General features: G+C 43.7%; 1 protein-coding gene across 1 annotated transcript in view; it reads right to left on the reverse strand.

Annotated features, from left to right (window-relative positions):
• Positions 1 to 10,551: 10,551 nt before the first annotated feature.
• Positions 10,552 to 23,902, reverse strand: part of LOC116895922 (hornerin-like) — a 53,506-nt gene continuing 40,155 nt past the window's right edge. The window contains 1 exon segment of the mRNA XM_032896997.1: positions 10,552 to 10,806. Within this exon segment, the coding sequence (XP_032752888.1) occupies positions 10,552 to 10,806 (255 nt within the window).

Raw genomic sequence — 23,902 nt, forward strand, 5'->3', positions numbered from 1 at the left:
AGTGTATTAGACATCAGAGGCCACTTGGGATGAATGGCCTAGGAGTTTTGGTGGAGATTGTGGGGACTGGGGAAGGGTGCTGTTTTCATTTTTTTCTCTTCTTCTGTGATTTGTGGTCTGGGCCCATAAGTAAGGTCAGTTAATGCTTGAGTGATACACCTACTTGGTCAGGTCTACAGAACATGGTATAGGAAAAAACAGGGAGTGGAACTGGGGGACAGGAAGGATCTCTCTCTCTCTCTCTCTCTCTCTCTCTCTCTCTCTCTTTCTCTCTCTCTCTCTCCCCCTCCCCCACACACACGTGTGTGTGTGTGTGTGTGTGTGTGTGTGTGTGTGTGTGTGTGTGTCTTCCTCTGTCTTCTTGCCTGGTTCATTCTTTCATTTGTTCATTTATTCTTTTGTCAAATGTTTAGTGAGGAAGAAGGCAGATCTATCAGGGGAGGAGAGGATTCCAGAAAGAAGTTTTGGAAGAGCTGGGGGTCACGGATGGAATAGAGTGGAATTTCATCATCACGATTCTTTCCCTACAGCAGGACAAGCCTGGATAAACACTCTGCCCCTGCTCCTAATTCCTGCACTCTAGCATCCTCATAGCCTTTTGTGTGCCTCAGCTATGACTTGGCTTAATTACTACACTACTTTGCCATGAGAATCCAGCCTACGCATTGCCTTTAAACCCTTGCTCCTTTGTTGTGGTTACAAATGATCCGAAATGACCCCAGTTATGATTCAGGAAAAGGAATAATGTTTCTCACACCTTCTTGGACCAGGAGCAGAGAGGTGTTAGCTATAGTTCAGAGCTTAGTGTGGATGAGGAAGGTAACAGGCAGTGGAGGAGGACCAGGTCAGATTTTGTTTTGACGTGTTACAGGGCTGGAGAAACCCAGCAGGTGCCGGGCTGTCTGCCTCCATTTCTCTGTGGCATTGGCAGTCTGCTCACCATGGTATGTAGAGGAGAGTCTGGCCATCACTTTAAGCAGGTGTTCAGAGCCTGACACTGTGCCTTAAGTTCAGCTATGGAGAGTAAGTGCATGGAGTTGAGCTGTGGCTTGGAAGGACTAGAACTCTATGTCCCTTAAGTCCTGTAGGTTCATTCAGTAGCTTTCTTATCTCTGGGGAAAAAAATTAGTCTGGTTTTAAAAATTGTGATTTTAAAAATTATTTTTTTAGCTATAAGATCATATGAGGTTACACAAAAAGTCCATACTAAATCTACAGTTAGAATCCAACTTGTCTATTACGGCTGTGGCTGGTATGTGCTCGTAATCTCTGTGGATTTAAGAATGGTCTGGGAGGCATAGTGAAATCCTGTCTTAAGCAAATCTGAGATCTCAAACACAAGTATGTTTTTCTGGGAGTCTGTTTAAGCCCTACACTAAACTGTAGTCACGTTTAATAGTCTAGTTCAAAGTAGAGACCACATGTATCTGAGGATCTGAGGACCAGATCCTCATTTGCCTGGGATTGATGCAAGGATTCAGTGTGCTCATGTTTGAGATGTCCTGTCTAGGTGTGGCATAGGGAGCACAGAGCCCATCTCTGCTGAGATTATCCAGCCTTTGTCAACATTCTAGAGACTCACTAGGGACCAGAGATGCTGAGATCCTCATGTGTCCTGCTGACGTCATTTCAGTTTCTGTTGGTGGAGTGTGTCAGGACAGTTTTATGAGCAGAGATTATTCTTATTATTTAATACACTGGCCACCCACAGAGGGGGATGTAGCCCTGATTACCTTGCCTGAGAAGCAATAGAGGAATTTGTGATCTTTGCCTTTAACTTGAGTGTTGAGGATGCAGATCGTGGAGAACAGGCGTTTTTAAGCTGCATTTCTACTTTTGTCATAATTTGGCCTTTCGTAACCCATAATTAGCCACCTAACTCCACAGATAAGTTCTCGGACAGCAGAACATCTTGCAGAAGAGGAGGTAGCCAGATTGATTACCAGGGCAGGGGAAGACAGTCATTTTTTTTGTCATTCATTTGGTGGTATTAGGTTTCAAACCCAGAACAAATGATGAGGCGTCTTTTTAACATATCAAAGAAGACCTGGCCCCAATTCTCCCTGCATCTTTCAGTCCTTGCCCTTATAAAGCCCTTCTGGATGGCATTTGCTGCCCCCTACCCTAAATTCTTCAGCCCAGAGGGTTCGGCTGCTCTAGTCTATATAACCCAACTATTCTGCTTCCCTGCTTTTTTTGTACCTTTGGGCCTTCTGGTTGACTCACTTGGTTCTCCACTCTGCCCTCTAACCCTCTCTTTCCTCTTTCCTACATGGCCCATGTCAGGGTCATGTCCACTCTGGACTTTCCTAGAGGTTCTGGCCTCTGGCTATGCGCTCCCACGTGTTTATAGTGAACTTTCCCCTCCACCAAACCTAGGAAGAGTCATCTTTCCTTTTTCCCCTTTTTCCTTCTTTTTTCCATTCAAATGGCAATTGTGGACTTTGGACGATCATTTCTAGCCCATCGAAAGCACTGTGGGTTTCAGTTGTGAGCAAATGCAAATAACACATTCAGTGAAAAGTGTTTATAGTGTAAAGTACAGGAACTGTGCAGCAGGGAGGAGAAGATCATCTGGAGTCGGAAGAATCAGCTTCTGTGTCTGAATATTCAAACTCACTCAGCTGGAAGGACTCAGTGAGCAGGGAAGGCTGAGTCCTGCTGTAGACCTGCCAGGCAAATGTAAATGTTTGCCTCCTCCTTCCTCTGCACTTCCTGATTCACCTGGGACTCAGTCATTCCATTGTTATACAATCGCATTCTCCCCTGTCACTGACAAGTGACTCTTTGCGTGAGTCCTTAACTCCAGATCGGAAGCTTCAGCTTCATGTGGCTTCTTTCTTTTGGATTTGGCTTTTGCTTGGTTTTCTTACAGTATCTTGGTCACGTTTTTTGTCTTTCTGCCTAAGTCTTCCCAGAGGGTATGAAATGTGGGTCACAATGGTTGGCCAGTCTTTTGGCTCCAGTTGTACAATAAACTTCCTAAGTACCTCTTCTTTTCCTATTACACACACAGTTTCATCTCCTTTGGGTTGTAAACTGAAGGCTGGCCTTTTGGAGGGTCTCTTAATTGCTTTTGCAGTATAGAGTTGTCACTGTGGCAATTTTTTAGGGCTGTGATGTAGTTTTAATGGTTGAGAACATGCCTAGCAACAAGAAACCCTGGGCTGAGTTTAAAAGCAAGCAAGTACAGGTTGGAATATAGTAGGTGTTAAAGCACATTAGCTGCTTTCAATATATATGTGTGTGAGTGTGTATGTGTTTTAATACCTGGTGTTACATTGTGAAGACTGACCTTGAGCTTGCTATGGGGCTAAAGGTCATCTGGAACGTCTGATCTCCTGCTTCTATTTTCTGAGTGCTGGGATGTATACATCCAGCTCAGTTTACATAGACCTGGAGATAGGACTCAGTTTTCCTTAGTGGGAAACTGATCTACATCCCAGCTTAGTGTATGGAAATCTGTTGTGTGATCTTCACTAGATGACTACTTAGTAGTACGTGGTGGCTGTTATAGGGATTATCATTACTAAATCAGCCAACATTCTCCATTTGGAACAATAGCTGTGTTTTATGATGCAGGCAAGGTGCCCAGGCATCTCTGCACTGTCAAGATATGCACTCCATGCACCATTTGTTTGCAAGGCTCTTGGCTGCATCTTTCTGTACTGTGTTGTTACTTCTCGTGCAACATTTACTCTGTGCTGCTGTCTGGTTGTCATCTATGGCTTCCTAAGGACTCTGCCTCCACATATTTAAGAAAAGAATAAATTAGGAAAAAATGGAGCAGGAAATTGGTGGTGATAGGACTCTCCTAACTCAAGGTCTCTGTGCTTGCTCTTCCCGCTGTCTGGAACTTTCATAGACAATATACTTTGAACATTCACTTTTGTTCAGAAGACTGAATTATCAGGTTTCCTGACCATCTTGTAGGAAACAGTTAACACTTGAGCTTTTTTCTTTAATTTCCTATTCCCTTCCTCTACTCTTTATTCTTAGCATTTCCACACATCCTTAGTTTAGTGCATATTTACTCACTTACTGTCTCTATTGCCTACTGAAAAGGAAAACATCTTTGAGTCGCATTGTGTAGAGCATTCCAAGCATGTGTCCTCTTGGCTCTCAGGAGCCAGGTGTTTGTGTGTGCCTTAGCCTCTTTCCCATCCTATCCCAGGCTCTGTCTTTTCTGTAAGCAGCGGGGCAAACTATGAGCAAAGCATAAAAGACCCATGTTTTTTGTGGATCTCTTGGTCCAAACATGGCAAGTGGCTTCCCCACTGCTTTGAGCCATGTTCAGAAACCTGCAGTAGCCAGGAGAAGAACTGGATCCCAGCCAGCGGGACCTGGAGCCTTCCCTGATGATGTGGAAGCTGAGCTGAGGTTTGAGGTTGTCTTTTCCTCGTGTTTCCCACCTTGTTCTTGTGTTCTGCTTTCTTGTTCTGTCAGTCATCGTGACTGAGTCTTTCTTGGCCTTTGTTCCCCAATTTAACAGAGATAATAGCTGCTCTGCCCACACACTTGCAGGAATGCAGGAGTGTTACAGGGGATTAGTGATGTTTTAGAGTAAATACATGGTGGCAGTTTGAAGGCTTCCTAGTCCTCCTGAATTAGGCACCTTGTAGTACACTGCAGAACCTCACATATCTCCATGGGGCAGTTCTGCTTCTCTTTGGATTTAAGCTGCCTCCTGTTTGGAAAACCAGGAAACAGTTGTCTAATGTGTTAAGGCCCTGTCTTTTGGACCCCACCTTCATTTCTCATTGGACTTAGGACAACAAAGCTCAAGGTATGTGGTACCTGATGAACTTGTCAGGCATGTATGTGACAGGTGTTAGGAAAGTTTGGTGGCCAGCCATAGTCACAGTGGGGCATGTTGCAGACTCTATAATAGCTCCATAGCTCCCTTGGTTGTGTGTGTGTATGAGAGGGGAGAGAGAGAGAGAGAGAGAGAGAGAGAGAGAGAGAGAGAGAGAGAGAGAGGCGGACAGGTGGGTACCTATGGTTTTGGTGATTCCATTTCCCCTTCTGCTCTAGTCATTGTGATAATACACTGACCAAAACTGATTCAGAAAATAAAGTGTTAATTTGGCTCACGGTTCTGTGTTATAATCTCTTACAAAGAGAAGCCAGGGAAGGAGCTCAAGTCGAGAACCTGCAGACAAGAAGCAAAGTAAAAACCATGGGGGATGCTCCTTACCAGTTTGCTTCCCATAACTTGCTCTGTTGCCTTTCTTATACAACAACGAACACATGCCCAGGATACAGCTCACAGGATGGGCCTTCCCACATCAATCACTAATCAGGAAAATCACCCCATAGACTTGCCCACAGGCCAGTGTGATAGAGGCAGTTCGTTAATTGAGGGTTCCATCTTAGGTGACTTTAGTTTTTGTCAAGTTCACAAAAATTGACAAGAACAACTTCAAAACTCCCAGTTCCCAGTTAAAATAGTCCCTGCACTGAGCCGAGAGGCCCATCTTCATATGTTTGCTCAAGTGGAAAGTCTTCTCTAACATGAGTTCCCTTCTCTCAGTCTCCAACTTTACCACCCCTCTTTCTCCAAACTGAGCTTGGAGATGAGGAAATTAAGGACATACTATTTCAAAATATGGCCATTTGGTGTACTGGTTATTGTAGGATAAAAATCATTTGAGGATAATCTCACCATTATCAATCAAACTCAATCTCATCTGAGTTTTCTGGCTACAGGGAGCCATGAAAATTCATTCATTCATTCATTCATTCATTCATTCATTCATTCACTCATTCATTTGTTTACACACCATCACCTGGAAATAGCTTTAATCACCAGAGTCTGGGAACTGCGCCTGCAATGAACCCAAATCACAAGCTCCATGAAGTGACACCCATCTTCCACTCCCTTGTACTACCCTTCCTTATTTATTTATTTATGTCTTAGCAACGTCCTAACAAGTAATCATCCTAGTCCAGGCATCGCTTTGTCCTATCATGCATTCATGAATACATTGCTCTCCCTGAAGACTGTAAAAACACCATGCTTTGGTCATCTCTTTGATCTTGTAGCATTGTACACTCTTGTGAACATCCTCATGTACATTCAAAAAAATCAAGCTTTCTCTTGTTAATTGGTCTTATATATTAGGTGAGTTCCTAGATCTATATAAAGAGTTCACATAAAAACTAAGGGGGAAATAGAGATTGTTAGGCCTCAAACTTCAGGTAAATGGATTAATCTGGTACCTATTTAACATATCAAAGGGGACCTGGCACCAGGTTCTCCCAGCATCTCTTAATCCCTACTTGTTACAGAATATGGCTGCCAAACCATGCCCTCTACCCAGAACTCTCCAGCCCAAGGGCTGGGTTGCCCTTCTTTCTCCCAGAGGCTCTTCACTATATAATCCAGATATTTTGGTTGTCTTCCCTGTTTTTACCCTTTGCTCTGGTAGCTGCTGTACCCTCTCCTCCTCCTCCCATGGCTCAGGGCTAGAACCACTCTGGATTCTCCCAGATGTCCCTGCTTCTGGCTATGCTCTCCCTCTTGTCTACAATAAACCACTTCCACTATATCTAGGAGCAGTCATGCCTGTTTCCTTCCTTCCTTCCTTCCTTCCTTCCTTCCTTCCTTCCTTCCTTCCTTCCTTCTTTCTCCCTTTACTTATCTGCTACTGAAACTCAGGGCCAGTAATGTCCTCTCTCTCTCTCTCTCTCTCTCTCTCTCTCTCTCTCTCTCTCTCTCTCTCTCTCTCTCTATAGAAACAGACCAGAAGAACTACCTCTCTCCTAACCATTGATTTCTAATTTGTGTCCTTGGTACTGGCCAGGGCTGTGTGAGCTGATCTGTGATTGGTCTCTGCTGTTTATAACTATTCAACACATTTGCTTTTAACTTAAAAGTTAAAGGTTTAGATCAAGGATTGGACTCTGTAAGTAAAAAGCTTTAAAGTACTGTCAAATTTGCTTTGTTTATAATGAGGAAACAGAGGGCCGTGCTGTATGTAATGAAGCAAGCATCTTGGCAGGAGCAAAGCTGTTCCAAAGGGAGACACTTGTGTCATCCTCTTGGGTGTCATGCTATTGCAATAATTGTCTCCAAAGACTTGGAATTTTCCTAGGATACTCATGTTGGGGGAGAAGAAGACTGGGGTCCTGATGCTAGGGAGGGAGCTTGTCTCTTGGAAAAAGATTCCACGGTTCTGACAACTGACCACACAACCTTGTAGGAGAGGCTGAAGCAGAGACAGTGATGAGGGGGACCACAACTTGTCTGGAACTGTTGAGTTGTGCACACCTCTTGACCTCTACTTAAACCTAAGACTCATGCCAGGATCCCAAAGATGGCCTTGGGAACTGCTTTATTTGTGACTCTTGCTAGTATTGCCGTGGAAAATAAATACCCTTTCTCTGATTTTCACCATCACTTGTCTCTTTAATTGGCATATTAAAAATGAGTGACCAAGACTAGATTTTTAGGCCTCTGGTTTTGACCCTAACAGCTCAGTAGCAATGACAGTTCTCTGTGACCTGTGCTTACTTTAGCTGTGCTACAGTCTCTGTATCTGTCAAGAGGGAAGTGTGGCACAAAGCTCTGCTCACAAGACATTCAGCTAACATCAGCCACCATTGACGTTGACTACAATGATAGGCACATCCAAAAGTGCCCCTTATCAAGGCCCGTGGATGGGCCTTAGCTCTGTGCCATGCAGTGGTTAAACCCATGGATGGTTGAGCTGTCAATTTAGACAAAGCACTGCAAAGGGTTCTCAACTCTTACATAAATTGTTAATGTAAGCTACCTCTCACCTGCTCCTTATCCTTTTAGTGTGGGTTCCCAAGCTAGGTAAGGGACTGTAGAGCTTTGCCCAGACCTGAACATCTTTCAGAGAGCACAGCAGGAGTGGAGCCACTCCCTATTGAAATCAGGCTTGGGCCTACTCAACTCCAGTTGATAAAGCCAGTTAGGCTTCAGCCCCCCCCCAAAGAACTGGCTTCTCAGAAATCATGTGACAGACAGTCTGTTAATCTAATGCTCTTGGAAAGTATCTGCTTCCACCCCCACACGTTGGTGTTTGCATTGGTGCATCATTAATGTTTGCCTGTCTTTAATCGGTCCGCATATGCAAATTAAATGCATTTTCTCCCTTGTCCTTTTTCCTTCCCTCCCCCACCCTGCTCCCCAGCTCCTCCTCTCCATCCTACTGGTGCGTAACAGCCCATGGGGATAAGGGACTCACATTTTATCATTACTCTTAAGGATTATTTACTGGGAAACTCAATAAGTTTTCCAGGCTAAAGTCTACCTTTCCTTCCTGCATTATTCCTTCTGGTCTTTTCTACATTCTTAAATGAATTTTAAGATTCACCTCCCACACAGGTGAATAAGTAAGTGTAATAAAAACTTCTCTTTAAAAAGTTCTACTTCCATCTGCAGTAAGAGTAAGAGAAGACCCTAGGAAAAGAAGTTACAGCTGGTTAGCACATGTGGCAAGTCATTTAAGTATTTCCTTTACTTGCTGTCACACACACACACACACACACACACACACACATTTTTCTAAATTCATAAGTACAACTTAATCCATCTATATAATGGTATCCTAATACATACATACATGCATGCATGCATACATACATACATACATACATACATACATACATACATACATACAAAATCTCAGCACTGATTACTTGGTATTGGATAATCAGTCAGGAGACTCTTCCTTGAGGAAGACCATTTCTTCCAGTCTTAGATTTCTTAGTTGCAGCCCCACAAGCTTTCCTAGTTCTGTAGCATGTTTACTAGTGCTTTGATTGTTCAGAACATGCTTAGGCAGCCATGTTGGTGATTTCATGGGTACAGTCTGTCAGCATTTTCTTTGAGCCCAGGTAATGTCCTGCTGCTTTATAAAATGCCTATGCTGTCAAAATTAAAATGAGAGGCTGGAGATGCACCTGTTTAGTACTGTACTGGGTTGGATTCCTGGCCGTGGTAGTATACTCTGCTAATCCCAGCAATCAGGAGGTAGAGGTAGGAGGATCAGAAGTTCAAGGTTGTCCTTGGCTACATAGTGAGTTCAAGGCTAGCCTGTGCTACGTGAGCCTGTCTCAAAAATAGAATGAAATAAAGTAAATGGAACCTTTATTCCCACAGAAGTTTGTGGTTAACATATGTTTTGAACAACTTTTTTGGTACAAATGTAAAAGAGATTTCTAAGTTTTAAATTCCACTTAGATCTGCAATTAAAGATTTCCTTGAGGTTTCAAGTGGAAGTGCACAGTAGCCATGGTCATGGTATGTTATAAAGCAAAGAGACAAACATAGTAGAAGACTACTACTTCTCTTCCAAGTGAGAAGCATCCTTAACTCCAACTCATTTATTTTATAATCAGTTCTTGGCAATATCTGTGTGAGAAGATGTTAAAGTGGAAATATTAAAATGAAAGGTTCAAAACCCTTTTAATACATTGGCATTATCTTGAGGGATTTTCTTTTTTGGAAGGTTCAAAGACCATGTAATACATTGGCATTATTTTTTGCGAGAGTTTGGTGGCTGGCTGATGACAGTAACTGAATTCCACTGCAATTAAGTGTCACCTCTTCAAGAATTTTGTTTTTATTACTGCCAGTTTTGTGCTATAGTTTTTCACCTGATTATTATTATGTTTTAGATTTTGCCAAAAACTGTAAAGATTTCTGTCTTGTTGCATTTGATTGCCCATGTGTTATTCCCAAATCACAAATACTTAGGATAGTTGTCAGCTTAGTCTTTATAGAAAATGTTTGTTCACTTATGAGTTAATCTATAGCAGAACAACAAGCAGAAGGACAGATGGCAAATAGACACTAAATATGAGATCACATTTTTAATGTAGTTTGTGTGTGTGTGTGTGTGTGTGTGTGTGTGTGTGTGTGGTGGCTGGAAATAGGCTCTTGATGAATCTCAGCTAAATCCTTAATCCTGCAGTTTAGCTGATTCCTTTTGCAGTGCTACGCCATTAATAAAGGGCATCAATCACTGGAAATCGGTTTAATTTGCTCTGAGTCAGTTCTATGCAATATAATTATGAAGCCCTTCATTGGCAATCAAGAGGCTTAAGGAATTAGTAGTCTGCATTGGTCGGGCTGGTTTTTCCTTTTGGGGAGCCATCTGTCTCTCTCTGAAGCAGGAACAGGGAGGGAGGAGGTAGAGATGAGCTGTGTGCCTGCAATGGTTGTGAAAGGTGGTGTGTTCAAAGGCCCCTGGGCTGTCTGACACAAGGAGTCAAGAAAACAACAAGGACAGTCTCCTCAAGCCCAAGGGTGGGGGGGCTCTGGGCAGGCATCAAGCATGGTTAAGGTTTGACTCAGCCCTTTCTTTAGGCCAGAGGTATTTTTATCATTCTCCTATACCTTTATGCTCTTTTGTCTGTGATGCCACTGAATGTCACTGTTGATGTCCATGGTTCATGCTGTTGGTCTACACTAAGATGAAACCTGAGATCCATGTGGTCATATGTAGTCTGTGCCACTGACTGAAGTCTTGGCTTTGCTGCCTTGGTGGGCCATCTGGATGTAAGTGGCATGTATTACTACACGAGGCCATGCTGAAGCTCGGGGTCCATGAATGAGCTGAGGATGATGAGTGGGTCAATGGTCCTGATGCAGCTAGGAGACATGTTGATGTTTATGCTTGTGTTAGCACTGAAGTTCATGGTCTTGGCTACTGCCTGTTCGTGGGCCATGCTAAGTTGGACCTCCCCTTGCTGGGCAAGGCTCTCTTCAGTTGTGGTTCCTGGTGGGGTGTAGGTAGAGAAAAACCTCATCTTCCCTTGGGGGCCTGGCCACTAGGAGTTTGACCAAGCTCCAGTGAGTTTATGTACAACACATAAATGGAGCTCCCCTCTTTTTGGTGAGGAACTCATGGGGGAGGGGTGAACATAGGAGGACTAGGAGGTGAGTAATATGGGGTTCATGATGTGAGATTCCCAAATAATTAATAAAAAAATTATATATATGGATTGGGAAGGTAAAAAAAAAAATCCTTCTCCTATGTGGCTTCAGGAAACGGTCAGCGAAGTCCTCTCTTATGTGTTCATCTTTGTCTCTGGCTTCTGTTCTTTTAATTTTTTCTCACATGGTGAAGTCTCCAGATTATTCACAATCCTGGCCCTATCTCCAGATGTTTGATAGTTTAACTCCTCTCGTAAAATGTGGCACCCAGAAGTGATTGGAACTCATTTGTTCACATTCCTTTGTATGCAAATATTCACAAGGTTTGTTCTATGCTTGCAAGATCAGACTTGGTTTCAGACAGTTGGGCAAGATCAATGTAATGGTAAAATCAGCATACACATCTGTACACACATAATTATAAGTTGGGGTACTTCTATGAAGAAGCATAGAGCATTGGGGGTCGGGAGGGCTTTTCTCCTTCTGAAGCCAGCCTTGAAGAAGGCTGGTGCCTGCCCCTAGGGAGACAGACGCAGAGAATCATAGGCAATGGCGTGGATTTGGCGTGGGGAGTCCTGGGCCCACACAGCCCTTTTGGGCCATTTATTCCAAGAAGAATTTCAGGTACTTTCAGATCCGGTGGACAGTAGTCAGACTCAAAAAGATAAAGAAATAAAGAAATAAAGAAAAATAAGGGAAGTCTTGGGAAGGGCTCAATTCCTTAGGTGCTGTTGGTTCTGGGAAATGTTTAAACAGACCTTATACTTTATTTAATCGTTTTTAAAATTGAATTCAAGAGTTATCCCTCAGGACAGGTTACAGTCCCAGGTCATATCTTTCCCGGATGCCAGAGCGGGTCAAGGGTGGCTCAGCTGTATCCTCATGTCTCCCTGGCTGTGCCACAGACTCTGCTGTTGACTCTGGATTTGTGAGTTGCAGAGGTTTGTATGGCTCCTCCTGATACCAGTGATGAATGGAGGCTCTGGGCACAGAGCACATGATAGTCACAGCGAGATACTGCTTTATTAAGGTCTCGTCTCCTTTCCTTGGCTCATAAAAGGACAAGAAACTACCAAGTAGCTACCTGTATTGCTATTCTTGTTAAGATCACCAGTATTGCTGATATTGCTGTGCACCGACCATTCCATTCAGTGCACAAAATCTGGAGAGGACTTCTGTGGCAGCCACTTGCCCTGGGGCTGGGGTAACTCACCGGAGGTTAGAAATAGCTCGAGGGCATTGCAGAGGACCCTGATGAGTAAGTGTGTGCAGTGTGATAGACCTTGTGCCAGTGACAAGGCTCTGATCTTCTACAGCATGGGGCACATTGGGGTAAGAAAGCGGAATAACATTAGTTATCCAGTGTAGTAGAGTTTAACCCTCACTCCATCACGATGGTGGGTCCAGGAGTAAAAGTGTGCACTTGACGTTTACTGCTGCTCCAGGCAACTGGGAACTAGGCTCAAAGACATGGAGATTTAGGCCAAAAAAATAACAAACTCAAAAACCCTGAAAGAGAGCACAAGAATTCTGAAAGAGTATACCAAACACTCCAAATTCAGCAGTTCTTTTTTGAGCTAACCTTATGGTGGCCTCTCCATCTGGTGTAGTAGTTCTCAACTTTCCTAACACCCTTCAGTACAGTTCCTCATGTTGTGGTGTCCCCCAGACATAGAATTATATTTCTTTCTACTTCATAGCTGTAATTTCATTGTTGTTATGAATTGTATGTAAATAATTTTGGAGATAGAGGCACCCCACAGCTTGGGAAATGCTGCTCTAAGGCCTTCTCAGAAGCAATTCATGAAAATACACTTTGAGGACACTTGATGAGGTTACAGCACCTCCTAAAGGAAGCACCTCAAAGCAACCACCCTGGTGTGAAAATCAACGTGGACCAATCTGCAAGTTTGGAAATTATCATGTAAAAACATGTTAACTTGAGGTTTTGAGAAGAGGAAAGTGACTGTTGGATGTGGTGGGCACATGCTTTTAGCCCCAGCACTGGGAGGCAGAAACAGGTGGATCTCTATGAGTTTGAGTCCAGCCTGGTTTACAAAGTGAGTTCCAGAGAAACTCTGTCTCAAAACAAACAAACAAACAAACAAGCAAAAAGCAAACCAAAAAAACCTACAACTGTAAACTTGCGTATAAACTTTTCATAATCAGGTACATTAGACAAGATTAAAAACCGAAATAAATTGTTATACCCAAGTCATAGGGACTCCAAGACCAATGAGGATCCAATTCTGATGAAAAGGTTCTTTATTATGACCTCATGAGCAAGGACTATCTCACTGTCCCTGACTCAATGGGTCAGAAGTGAGACCCTCAAGTCTAGGGGTTTGCGATATTTATTGTGGTTACAGAAAGCTTGAGGAGTTTCCATATGGGTCAGCAAGTTACTATTTTAAAAACTGCATTTCTGGCATAATCTGCAGAAACCAAACACAGCGGCAAAACCACCTGACACACAGGATGGCTATGGTATCTACTTTCTGCAGGACGTCTTAGGTTATCTATGTGTACCTTGATTCTGCTGCTGTAGCCTGACTAGTTGTTATTGCTAAGAGGGGGTTGCCACAGGATGTTTGCTCAAGTGAACGCTGTGCTTTTCTTTCTGGAATTGGAGTGTTGCCACAGGATTTTTGCTCAAGTGAACGCTGTGCTTTTCTTTCTGGAATTGGAGTGTTGCCCCTAGTTAGGCCTCACATAAAATGGATCTTCTCAAAAATGGAGTTGGGTGGGCTTTACAAAATGAGATTTAAAACTGATTATTTTGTAAATGAAAATAAAAAACTGCCTCAAATATTTCTTTTAGTTGGGATAAAACACAGTCTTTCAGATGCTTCTAATCACTTCCTTCTCTGTAGAGCTGTAGGAGACAAACTCTCAAGTGTACATGAAAGATCAGAAGGTCAGTGAATGAAAATGGCACAGTAAAGAAACCAAAATAGCTGAGCTAAAAAGAAAGAAGCTTGTCCCAAACTGCCCAGACTGTCTCCTGGGAAAGGAAGGAGAAGCAACTGGGGAAAGGTTTTCAGGGTTAAATGGGACTGAGGCAAAGGGAGCTTGTGAGCAGGGACTGAGGGAGCTTAGATGGTAGCATTGCCTCCACAAATAAGTAGGCACAACAGTTAATGGAAGGGCCACAAGTTTCTCTTGCCAGTGATAAGGAGAATGACACCCTTTTTATCAAGTAGGAACTTCCTTCAAACCCCTCAGGGAGTAGGGGCTTTTGTCTAAATTTGAGGTCTTTGGGAAAAGGAATTTCTTGGGGGACAGACATTCTAAACTTTGGTTAGTGATAAAGGGGTTGTGTATTCTCTTTTCTAGCTACTTCCTGCTGAAATGGGATGAAGTTTTCAAGGTCCAGGAAGGTTGGAATGTTGTTGGTCTAGAGGCTGGAAAAGTAGGGGGTCAGGCAACAGCCAGAAAAAGCTGGCTTTTCACTCATTGCACAGGTTCTGTGAGGGCCATCTGAGGGCAGGGAAGTTTGCTGAGCACCAGGTAATTTTGCCAGGATTGATTCCTGGATGCTATCTGTTAGCTGGGTGGATATCTGCTAAGATAGATACAGACGGTGACCCATGCCTCCTGAGGCCCAACTCCTAGAAGCCCCCCGAGGTTGTCAGAATAATTCCGACCTTAGCTATGGTCAGTGATCCCTCTGTGAAATTTGGAGGAGAGTATAAAATTCTCCCTCTGCGTATAGGGTGAGATGGAGAAGTAATGGACTGGGGATTTGTCTATACAACGGTAAAGCTTGAATTGGCACCAGAAGGTTCCTTCAAAATTGGTATGTTAGAGGCCGAGAAAGAAATTAGGGAAATGACACCCTTCATAATAGATCCAAATAATATAAAGTACCTCGGTGTGACTTTAACCAAGCAAGGGAAAGATCTGTACAATAAGAACTTCAAGACTCTGAAGAAAGAAATTGAAGAAGATCTCAGAAGATGGAAAGATCTCCCATGCTCATGGATTGGCAGGATTAATATAGTAAAAATGGCCATTCTACCAAAAGCGATCTACAGATTCAATGCAATCCCCATCAAAATACCAATCCAATTCTTCAAAAAGTTAGACAGAACAATTTGCAAATTCATCTGGAATAACAAAAAACCCAGGATAGCTAAAACTATCCTCAACAATAAAAGGACTTCAGGGGGAATCACTATCCCAGAACTCAAGCAGTATTACAGAGCAATAGTGATAAAACTGCATGGTATTGGTACAGAGACAGACAGATAGACCAATGGAACAGAATTGAAGACCCAGAAATGAACCCACACACCTATGGGCACTTGATTTTTTTTTGACAAAGGAGCCAAAACCATCCAATGGAAAAAAGATAGCATTTTCAGCAAATGGTGCTGGTTCAACTGGAGGTCAACATGTAGAAGAATGCAGATCGATCCATGCTTATCACCCTGTACAAAGCTTAAGTCCAAGTGGATCAAGGACCTCCACATCAAACCAGATACACTCAAACTAATAGAAGAAAAACTAGGGAAGCATTTGGAACACATGGGCACTGGAAAAAATTTCCTGAACAAAACACCAATGGCTTATGCTCTAAGATCAAGAATCGACAAATGGGATCTCATAAAACTGCAAAGCTTCTGTAAGGCAAAGGACATTGTGGTTAGGACAAAACGACAACCAACAGATTGGGAAAAGATCTTTACCAATCCTACAACAGATAGAGGGCTTATATCCAAAATATACAAAGAACTCAAGAAGTTAGACCGCAGGGAGACAAATAACCCTATTAAAAAATGGGGTTCAGAGCTAAACAAAGAATTCACAGCTGAGGAATACCGAATGGCCGAGAAACACCTAAAGAAATGTTCAACATCGTTAGTCATAAGGGAAATGCAAATCAAAACAACCCTGAGATTTCACCTCACACCAGTGAGAATGGCTAAGATCAAAACTCAGGTGACAGCAAATGCTGGCGAGGATGTGGAGAAAGGGAACACTCCTCCATTGTTGGTGGGGTTGCAGACTGCTACAACCATTCTGGAAATCAGTCTGGAGGTTCCTCAGAAAATTGGACATTGAACTGCCTGAGGATCCAGCTATACCTCTCCTGGGCATATACCGAAAAGATGCCCCAACATATAAAAAAGACACGTGCTCCACTATGTTTATCGCAGCCTTATTTATAATAGCCAGAAGCTGGAAAGAACCCAGATGCCCTTTAACAGAGGAATGGATACAGAAAATGTGGTACATCTACACAATGGAATATTACTCAGCTATCAAAAACAATGACTTTATGAAATTCGTAGGCAAATGGTTGGAACTGGAAAATATCATCCTGAGTGAGCTAACCCAATCACAGAAAGACATACATGGTATGTACTCATTGATAAGTGGCTATTAGCCCAAATGCTTGAATTACCCTAGATGCCTAGAACAAATGAAACTCAAGATGGATGATCAAAGTGTGAATGCATATTGCTCCTGAGAGACACAGCCAGAATACTGCAAATACAGAGGCGTATGCCAGCAGGAAACCACTGAACTGAGAACAGGACCCCCGTTGAAGGAATCAGAGAAAGAACTGGAAGAGCTTGAAGGAGCTCGAGACCCCATATGTACAGCAATGCCAACCAAACAGAGCTTCCAGGGACTAAGCCACTACCCAAAGACTATACATGGACTGACCCTGGACTCTGACCTCATAGGTAGCAATGAATATCCTAGTAAGAGCACCAGTGGAAGGGGAAGCCCTGGGTCCTGCTAAGACTGAACCCCCAGTGAACTAGACTGTTGGGGAGAGGGAAGCAAGGGGGGAGGGTTGGGAGGAACACCCATAAGGAAGGGGGGGGGGGGGATGTTTGCCGAAACCGGAAAGGGAATAACACTAAATGTATATAAGAAATACTCAAGTTAATAAAAAAAAAAATCAAGAAAAAAAAGGAAAAAAAAATTGGTATGTTAGTAGATGCTGATAAAGGCAGGACAGAGAACACATATTGATGTAGTCACATGGTGTCTCTAGAGAGTAAAGAGGCTCTGGAGGTGATGGGGGAGAAAATGGTTTGGGGGTTGCAAAAGGGAGGGTTTTGGGTTACATAAGTGAGAGGAATAACTGTCACCATGTGCTGAACACATGAAGCATAGAGTTACATTAAGGGATTCACAGTTTCTGCCATAAATGTGGAGGAGACCCAGGAATTCATATAGAATATCTTCCAAAAGGCTGGTCTCACATGGCCTGGACTGTAGAATGATTTCAGACAGTTGGATAACCTCTACTGTATCATCTAGAAAGGTGGCAGATGCTTCCTTGAGAGATCTAAAAAAGATCATTCCTCCTCTGCTAGATGGGTTAGTCCTACCATATAGGTGTAGATTTGCCCCATAGCCTCTTGGACCATGCTTTAATCCCAGGGTCCTGGAAAGTGAAGATAACCACATCTGGTATGAGTTCACAATCAAGTTGTTGAGTCTGTATTCACCATCCTGGATCAGAGTAATGGCACTTACAGCTCCAGGATGGGCACTCACCCCAGGAGGGATCCTCAGTTGAGGTTGAGTTTGTTTGGTTTTTGAAGAAGACAAAAACACTTGGGGTTGTTCTGTAGACTGAAGTTGGCCTGTTCCTTTCCACAGTTGTGGAAATAGGCTGCTTGGGAGTTGAATGTTAGGTAGCCAGAGGCTGGACAGAGGATGCAATCAAGGAACCTATTGCTTTGGATGGTGTATACCTGGAATGTCCATGTTTGTATGGATCCTGCTGTGAGGGAGGTCAGGAGAACAAAGAGCTCCAAGCAGGAGGATCAGAAAGGGACCATTCTCAGAGATGGGTGATAGGCATGAGAGCGTCTGAGATCCCATAGACCAGCACTGTACTTAACAGATCAGAGTCCAGGAGCTTGCTTGAGCTGTAACAGGTGGTTCCTTGAAGTTTAGCTGCTGTTGATGTGGTAAGGATGACCCATTGTAGACCTACCCAGCATGGTTTGAAGGCCTGTGGGTGAGAGGTTTCCAAATAAACCCAATATGCTGGAAATACAATTTGGGTGATAGGATTAGTAGATAGGTGTTTCTGGAGAAGGTGTCTCCAGAGAATGAGAGAGGGTAAATAGTCACAAAGGAGGTAAATTTCCTAGAAGAATGGGAGGGCCGGACATTAACTGAAAAGGACGAAAAGGAGGAGCCTTGGAGTGTGGTCCTAATGAGACTGAGGTTGAGAGGTAGAAGTTGAGTCCAAGGAAGGTGGAGTTCAGAAGACAGTGTTGATAAAGTTGATGGCGTCTTAAAACTCCATCAGCTCTTTCTCCCTTCCCTGAGGACTGGGGCTGGTAGGGAACACGGAGGCGCCACTGTACCCCTAAGTAAGGCCCTCAAGACTTAAAAAAAATGAATGCAGGCCATTTTTGATTGTATGGATCTAGGAAGTTGGAGTCAGGGTAAGTTATCATTCATGAGGTGGGACGAAACCACTTCTGCAGTTTCAGCTGTAGTAGGCAAAGCCTCTACCCATCTTGAGAAAGTATGTGCCAGAGTAAGGCGATATTTATGTGTTTTGTTAGGAGGTATGTGTGTGAAATCTATCCGCAATTCTCCCCCGGGAAACTACCCTGAAATTGGTGTGGGGTAAAGGAAAGAGTGGGTTGCAAGGTTTTCTGTGGGGAGATTCCAGTGCGGGAGGCACATTCATCCTGCCTTAAGGCTAGGGTAGAAGACCAGCCTGGGGTTGCAGGACTTGGAAGAGAGGTGGAGCCTTGATGTGAAGATTCATGACTGCTGTCCAGAAGGACTCAGGGAGATAGAAGCTGTCTCGAAGAAGCAGCCAGTCCCGAGAACCCATGAGAGCTGCCATAGCTCAGAGGGCCTGTTCTTGGGATTCAGAATAGGTAGGGTTTAGGCTTGGAGGGGCCAGGAGGAGAATAGAGGAAGGAGAATAAGAATGTTGGCTTGATTTTTTAGCGGTCTTGTCAGGGAAACCATTTCCCAAGGCTATCCCATTTAGGCACCTGGTTACCCCGGTAGTAGATAACTGCTGTCTGCTTGGGGAGACAAGTGGCTTCTAGCTGCTTTAGGATCAGAGGCCCATTGGTAGTTGATATGCTTCTGGTGGTGAGAAAACCTCTCTCCTGCTAAATGGAAGCATGGTGGTGTAGAATTTGTATATGCTAGACTCATGCAAAGGTGAAGGCTCTTGTGAGGGCTATGAGCTCTGCCTTCTGAGAAGTGGCACCTAGGAGGTAGTGTCAGAGTCTACATTCTGGTCAGAGTAGATTATGGCATTGCCTGCTTGGTAGGAGCCAAGGGAGCTGAGAGGTGAGCCTCCATCTATAATCCAAGTATAGTTAGGATGTGCAGAGGTGAAATGGAAAGTCATGGATTCTTGTGAATGAGCATTTTAAGTGATTCTAGTCAGGAATGGGTGAGGTAGTGGCTTTGGAGAAGTGTAGCAGGGTTATGTGTGTGTGTGTGGGGGGGGGCAGAACCAAATGAGAAATTGGGGTTTCCTAGAAGGGGGTTTTTCACAACCAAAAAGCTGAAGCTTTGAAGATGGCAGAGTAGAGAGACTCCTGTGTGATAGGAGATCCTTAAACTCATGTGGTGAGAGGACACAGAGAGAGGCTGACCAACAGTGAGTCTAGAAGCCTCCTGAACTGGTAGGAAGGCTGCTGCTAGTGACCAGAAACTAATCTGCTGTCCCCCTAACTGCTGTATCTAGTTGCTTGGAAAGGTAGGCAACAGGGGTGAAGGTCTGTCCTCCTCTTCTTTGTCCCCAAACTCCTGGAGCCATTCCCCAATTTTCAGTAGTGTACAAGATGAAGGGCTGGTCAAGGTTAGGGAGAGCCAGGGCAGGAGTCTCTATGAGGATTGGGGTCAGAGAGGAGGGAGCTTGTCGCCCTTGGCTGGTGCGGCTGACAGACAACACCCACCAAGACCACCAAGGTTTCTGAGGATAAGTTTCACTGGGCTTAACAGCAAGTATAGACCAAGTAGCTCCTGAGTCTATTAAAAATGACACACTTACCAGTTGCCTGGACAGTCTATATTAGTCCATGGTAATTTTGATTTCTTTGGGGACAGAGGTTTCAGGGCCACGCCAATCTTTGGCTACCAAGTGCAGAAGTTCCAACAGACTTTCCTGTGGAGGAGGAAACTGGGGGACATGCCTACGTTGTCTAGGCAAATCAGGGCAATCAACTTTCCATTGTCCTGCTTGTCCACAGTTTGGACAGGGCCCTGGTGATGGTCAGGGTGAAGGGCAGTTTTTTACCCACTGTCCAGCTTTGCCAAGCTCCAGGTGGAGTTCTATGCCTCATTTAGGGACTGATGCCAAGAGCTGGCACTTTGCTTGTCTTTTCCATTAAACACCTTAAATGCCATATTTAACAGATCTTCCCGGGGAGTTTGAAGGCTGACATCTGCCTCTTAAGTTTCTTTCTAATATCAGGAGATAACCAGAAGAAGAAGTGAGAGTTGAGGACAAACATGCCCTCTTGGAAATTAGGATCTGGCTTTGTGTACTGAAAGAGAGTCTCTGTAAGTTGGTTGAGAAACTCGGCAGGATTTCCATCATTAGGGGCTCTGGAGAGGATGGCAACAGGAATCTAGGAAAACAAGCCTGGTCTGCTGATTACTGTGGTTTTGGGGAATTGTTACCATTTAAACAAAATCGAGAGACTTAAAAGGAGTGTGTCCCTGGTTAACAGTGCATTTCTCCCCTAAAATCTGTGCCATTTTGAATTATCCAACCACATAGGAATGTGAGGTTTGTCAATCCCAAAGATGGGAGGAGAAAGACTACTAACCCAAATCACCATAACTAAATTAATTAAAACAAGCAATTACCTCCAGCAAGCTTTATTCTTCATATATGGGGGCTGCCTCCCCCAAGGTGAGGGAATATGGGCTTTCCATTTGGAGAATTTGGTGGACAAAATAGGTGGGATTACAGGAGCAAAACATAAGCATAACAAGTTAGTTATAACAACCTCCTGAAACAGACACAATTGGCAAGGTGGTCCTCCTGAAACAAAGATACGATTGCAAGGTGGTCAGGACAAGGAAGTCCTAACAGTCTTTTAAAGCAAAGGTAGGGTTGTAAGATGGTTATAAACAATTTTTTCGAAACAAAGACCTGGATGCCATTTCCTGGAACAGACAGCATAGAGCCATTAGTATTAAAGTTACAGGTAGGGTGTAGGTAAATCCTTGGAAAACAAAGGTTTAGTGGTAAACAAGAATAACCCTAGTTCGTCTTTACTGTAAGATGGCCTTCCTTAGGAATAAAACCCTTGCTAGCTTGAGTGTAGATGCACACCCTTTACGGTATCAAATGGGCTCAACCACTTGTCCTGGGTTTCAGAACCAGATGGATGGAAAAAATTAAAATAAAATACAAAGGAAAGGACAGGACAGGACATGAATGCTCCGGGTATGGTGGAAGAGAAAATCTACTGTAGATGGGTAAGGAAGACATAGCCAGAGGCAGAGACATTTGGGAGAGTCCTGAGTGATCATGACCCTGGAAGGCAGAAGGGAAGCTGTGGAGGGGAAGAGAGAGATGGGAATTAAGTAGGAGCCAACAATGGAAAAAAAAAAAAAAAAAAAAAAAAAAAAAAGCAAGTAACCAAAGTATCTAGTTTATGTAATGTAAGGAATATCCTCTGGGGAAGGGGAAGCCTGGTCCCTGGGGTGGAAAGTTTAGAGTAGAGGGTGGGGTAGTAGCTTATATTAGCCATAGGCTTTAACCGGTGAGGACTGAGGGATGCTGGGAGAACCTGGAGAGCAAGTCTGTTTTGATATGTTAAATAGGCATCTCAGCTGCTTGTCCTGGGTTTGAAACTTAAAAGTATTGTGTTCTTTCAAACAATAGAGACAAAAACTTATAACTGTAATGTAAGTATTATAATAATTGGGATATTAAAAACAGATGTTGAGGTCACCACTGTTGGTTGCACTGGAGCCAGAGAGGGCACTGGGAACTTCAGCCTTCTCTGGCTTTTGTGCACTGAGGTCAGGAGAAGTGTTGGAACTTATACTATCTCCTCTGGTCATGCTCCCAGGTCATGGATTGCTTTGAAACTTTGGGAACCCACTGCTAGCTACTTTGCTATGTTAGTAGATATGGGGACACTTTAGTTCCCCACTAATGCCCTCTGAGATCAAAGTGTGTGTGTTGGGAGATTCATTTCCCCACTAAGTGCCTAGTGAGGTCAGGGTGTGGGTGGAGACTTAAACTCTCCACTACATGCTCTGTGAGGTTAGCCTGTGTATGCAAACTTCAGCACCCCAGTAAGTCAAGTTATGGGGTATAGATGTGCCCACCCCAAGGCTGGTTGCCATGCAGCTGGCCCTCCTTCCTCTACAGCTGTTGCTCATCAAGTAAACACACAAGGTCAGCATGTCTGCATAGTGTTCCATGGTTTGTGTCTCTTTTCTTTCCATTTTCTCTTCTTTCTCCATACTTTTACATCTGAAATGACCTGTGTTGGCACTAGTACCCCAAGATCAAGTTCTCTGTACAAAGGAGATTTATGTGTCCCAGAAGGACAAAGAACCTGGAATAAGAGACAAAGACAGAAGGTAGCGGACAGGGAAGAAGGAAAAGGAGCAAGGGAGGGATGGGAAGGGATATTGGCCCTGGAGGGTCAAAGGATTGCCTCTGCATAGAGAAGAGACAAATATGGCCCACAGGCAAATGACAGTTTATAAAGGGAAAGAGGGGAACCGCATGCTAGGATGAATTGGAAATAGACTTCAGTAGAACTTCAGTTCTACATGTCTGTGTGGAGTGCAGTTCTCAGTGTTGGTTTATAAAATCAAAATATCAACCTACTGAAGAGTACTGAAGACGCTCTGTCCTGAAGTAACAGAGACATTCAACTAGATTAGCTCCCTATGTAAAGTAAACAAGCACATCTACCACTTTAGTTGCAAATTTACCTTAGTCTTACATAAGTGATAAAATTATATTTATACCAAAGAATTGTCTAAAAACAGAATTATGAACACAGGCCTGAACCTTTAGGTGTCTCAAAGCCTGAACAGGCCACACCTCCCTGCAGCTCTCTGCAACAGACTTAAGAAGCGACTGTGCTATGTGACTTGAAAACTCAATTTATGATACCTGCTCCTTGTCAAACATGCTGTGTTAAATAGATCATTTCCTGCCAGCCCCACAAAACTTAGAAAAGTTAGATTTCTTGTTTATTCTGGGGATTGGTCTAGAGAATTCTCAGGGAGATTCCTCAGAAGACTCTTCACCGGAACTCTGACCCCTAAGCCCCAAGCACCGCTCCTTTCATGGTAATTTATCAATTCTTCACTGGAGAAATAAGCCAATTCAAGTCAGATTAGATTATATTAAGTGAAGGTTTATTGAGAAGCTGCTCTTGGGCAACTCGACTGGCTCCAAGGACACAGGCCAAGGAAGTCCCCATTGGGAGGTGGGGGTGGGGAAGGGGAAGAGAAAGAGAGAAAGGTTGCATGCACAAGAGAGAATAAAAAGCAGGAGAAAGAGGAGACCAAAATGTGTGGATTGTATAGGGAAGAGTCTCTGGGGAAAGGGCAGCTGATTCCCTGAGCTGGAAAGTTCAAGGTTGGGGGCAGCATATGCCAGGTAGGGACTGAGGGATGTTTGGAAAGCCTTGGAGGCCAGGCTTGCTTTGACATGTAGAATATGCACTTCCGCCCCTTGTCCTTCAGTCTGAAACCAAACTCTCACCTGCCTCTTTTCTACTTCAACCCTTACCTTAGTTTCACTTCTACTCCTAAATGTATTTAGATTTATTGATTTATGTGCAAGAGTGTTTCACCTGCATGTATGTACGTGAACCTCACAAATGCCCAGTGTCTTTCCTGGAACTGGAGTTAGTGCTGATGGTTGTGAGCACTGGTCTCTTTCCTCCTGGGGAATCTCTCCAGCCCCCTTATTCTCCATCTGAGTGAAGCTTTCCTTCATGTTTTAAGTGAAAGCCCATTTGAGCTGCGTGTCCCTTCAACCAT

Source organism: Rattus rattus, chromosome 3 (assembly GCF_011064425.1).
Source record: "Rattus rattus isolate New Zealand chromosome 3, Rrattus_CSIRO_v1, whole genome shotgun sequence".
Classification (NCBI taxonomy): domain Eukaryota; kingdom Metazoa; phylum Chordata; class Mammalia; order Rodentia; family Muridae; genus Rattus; species Rattus rattus.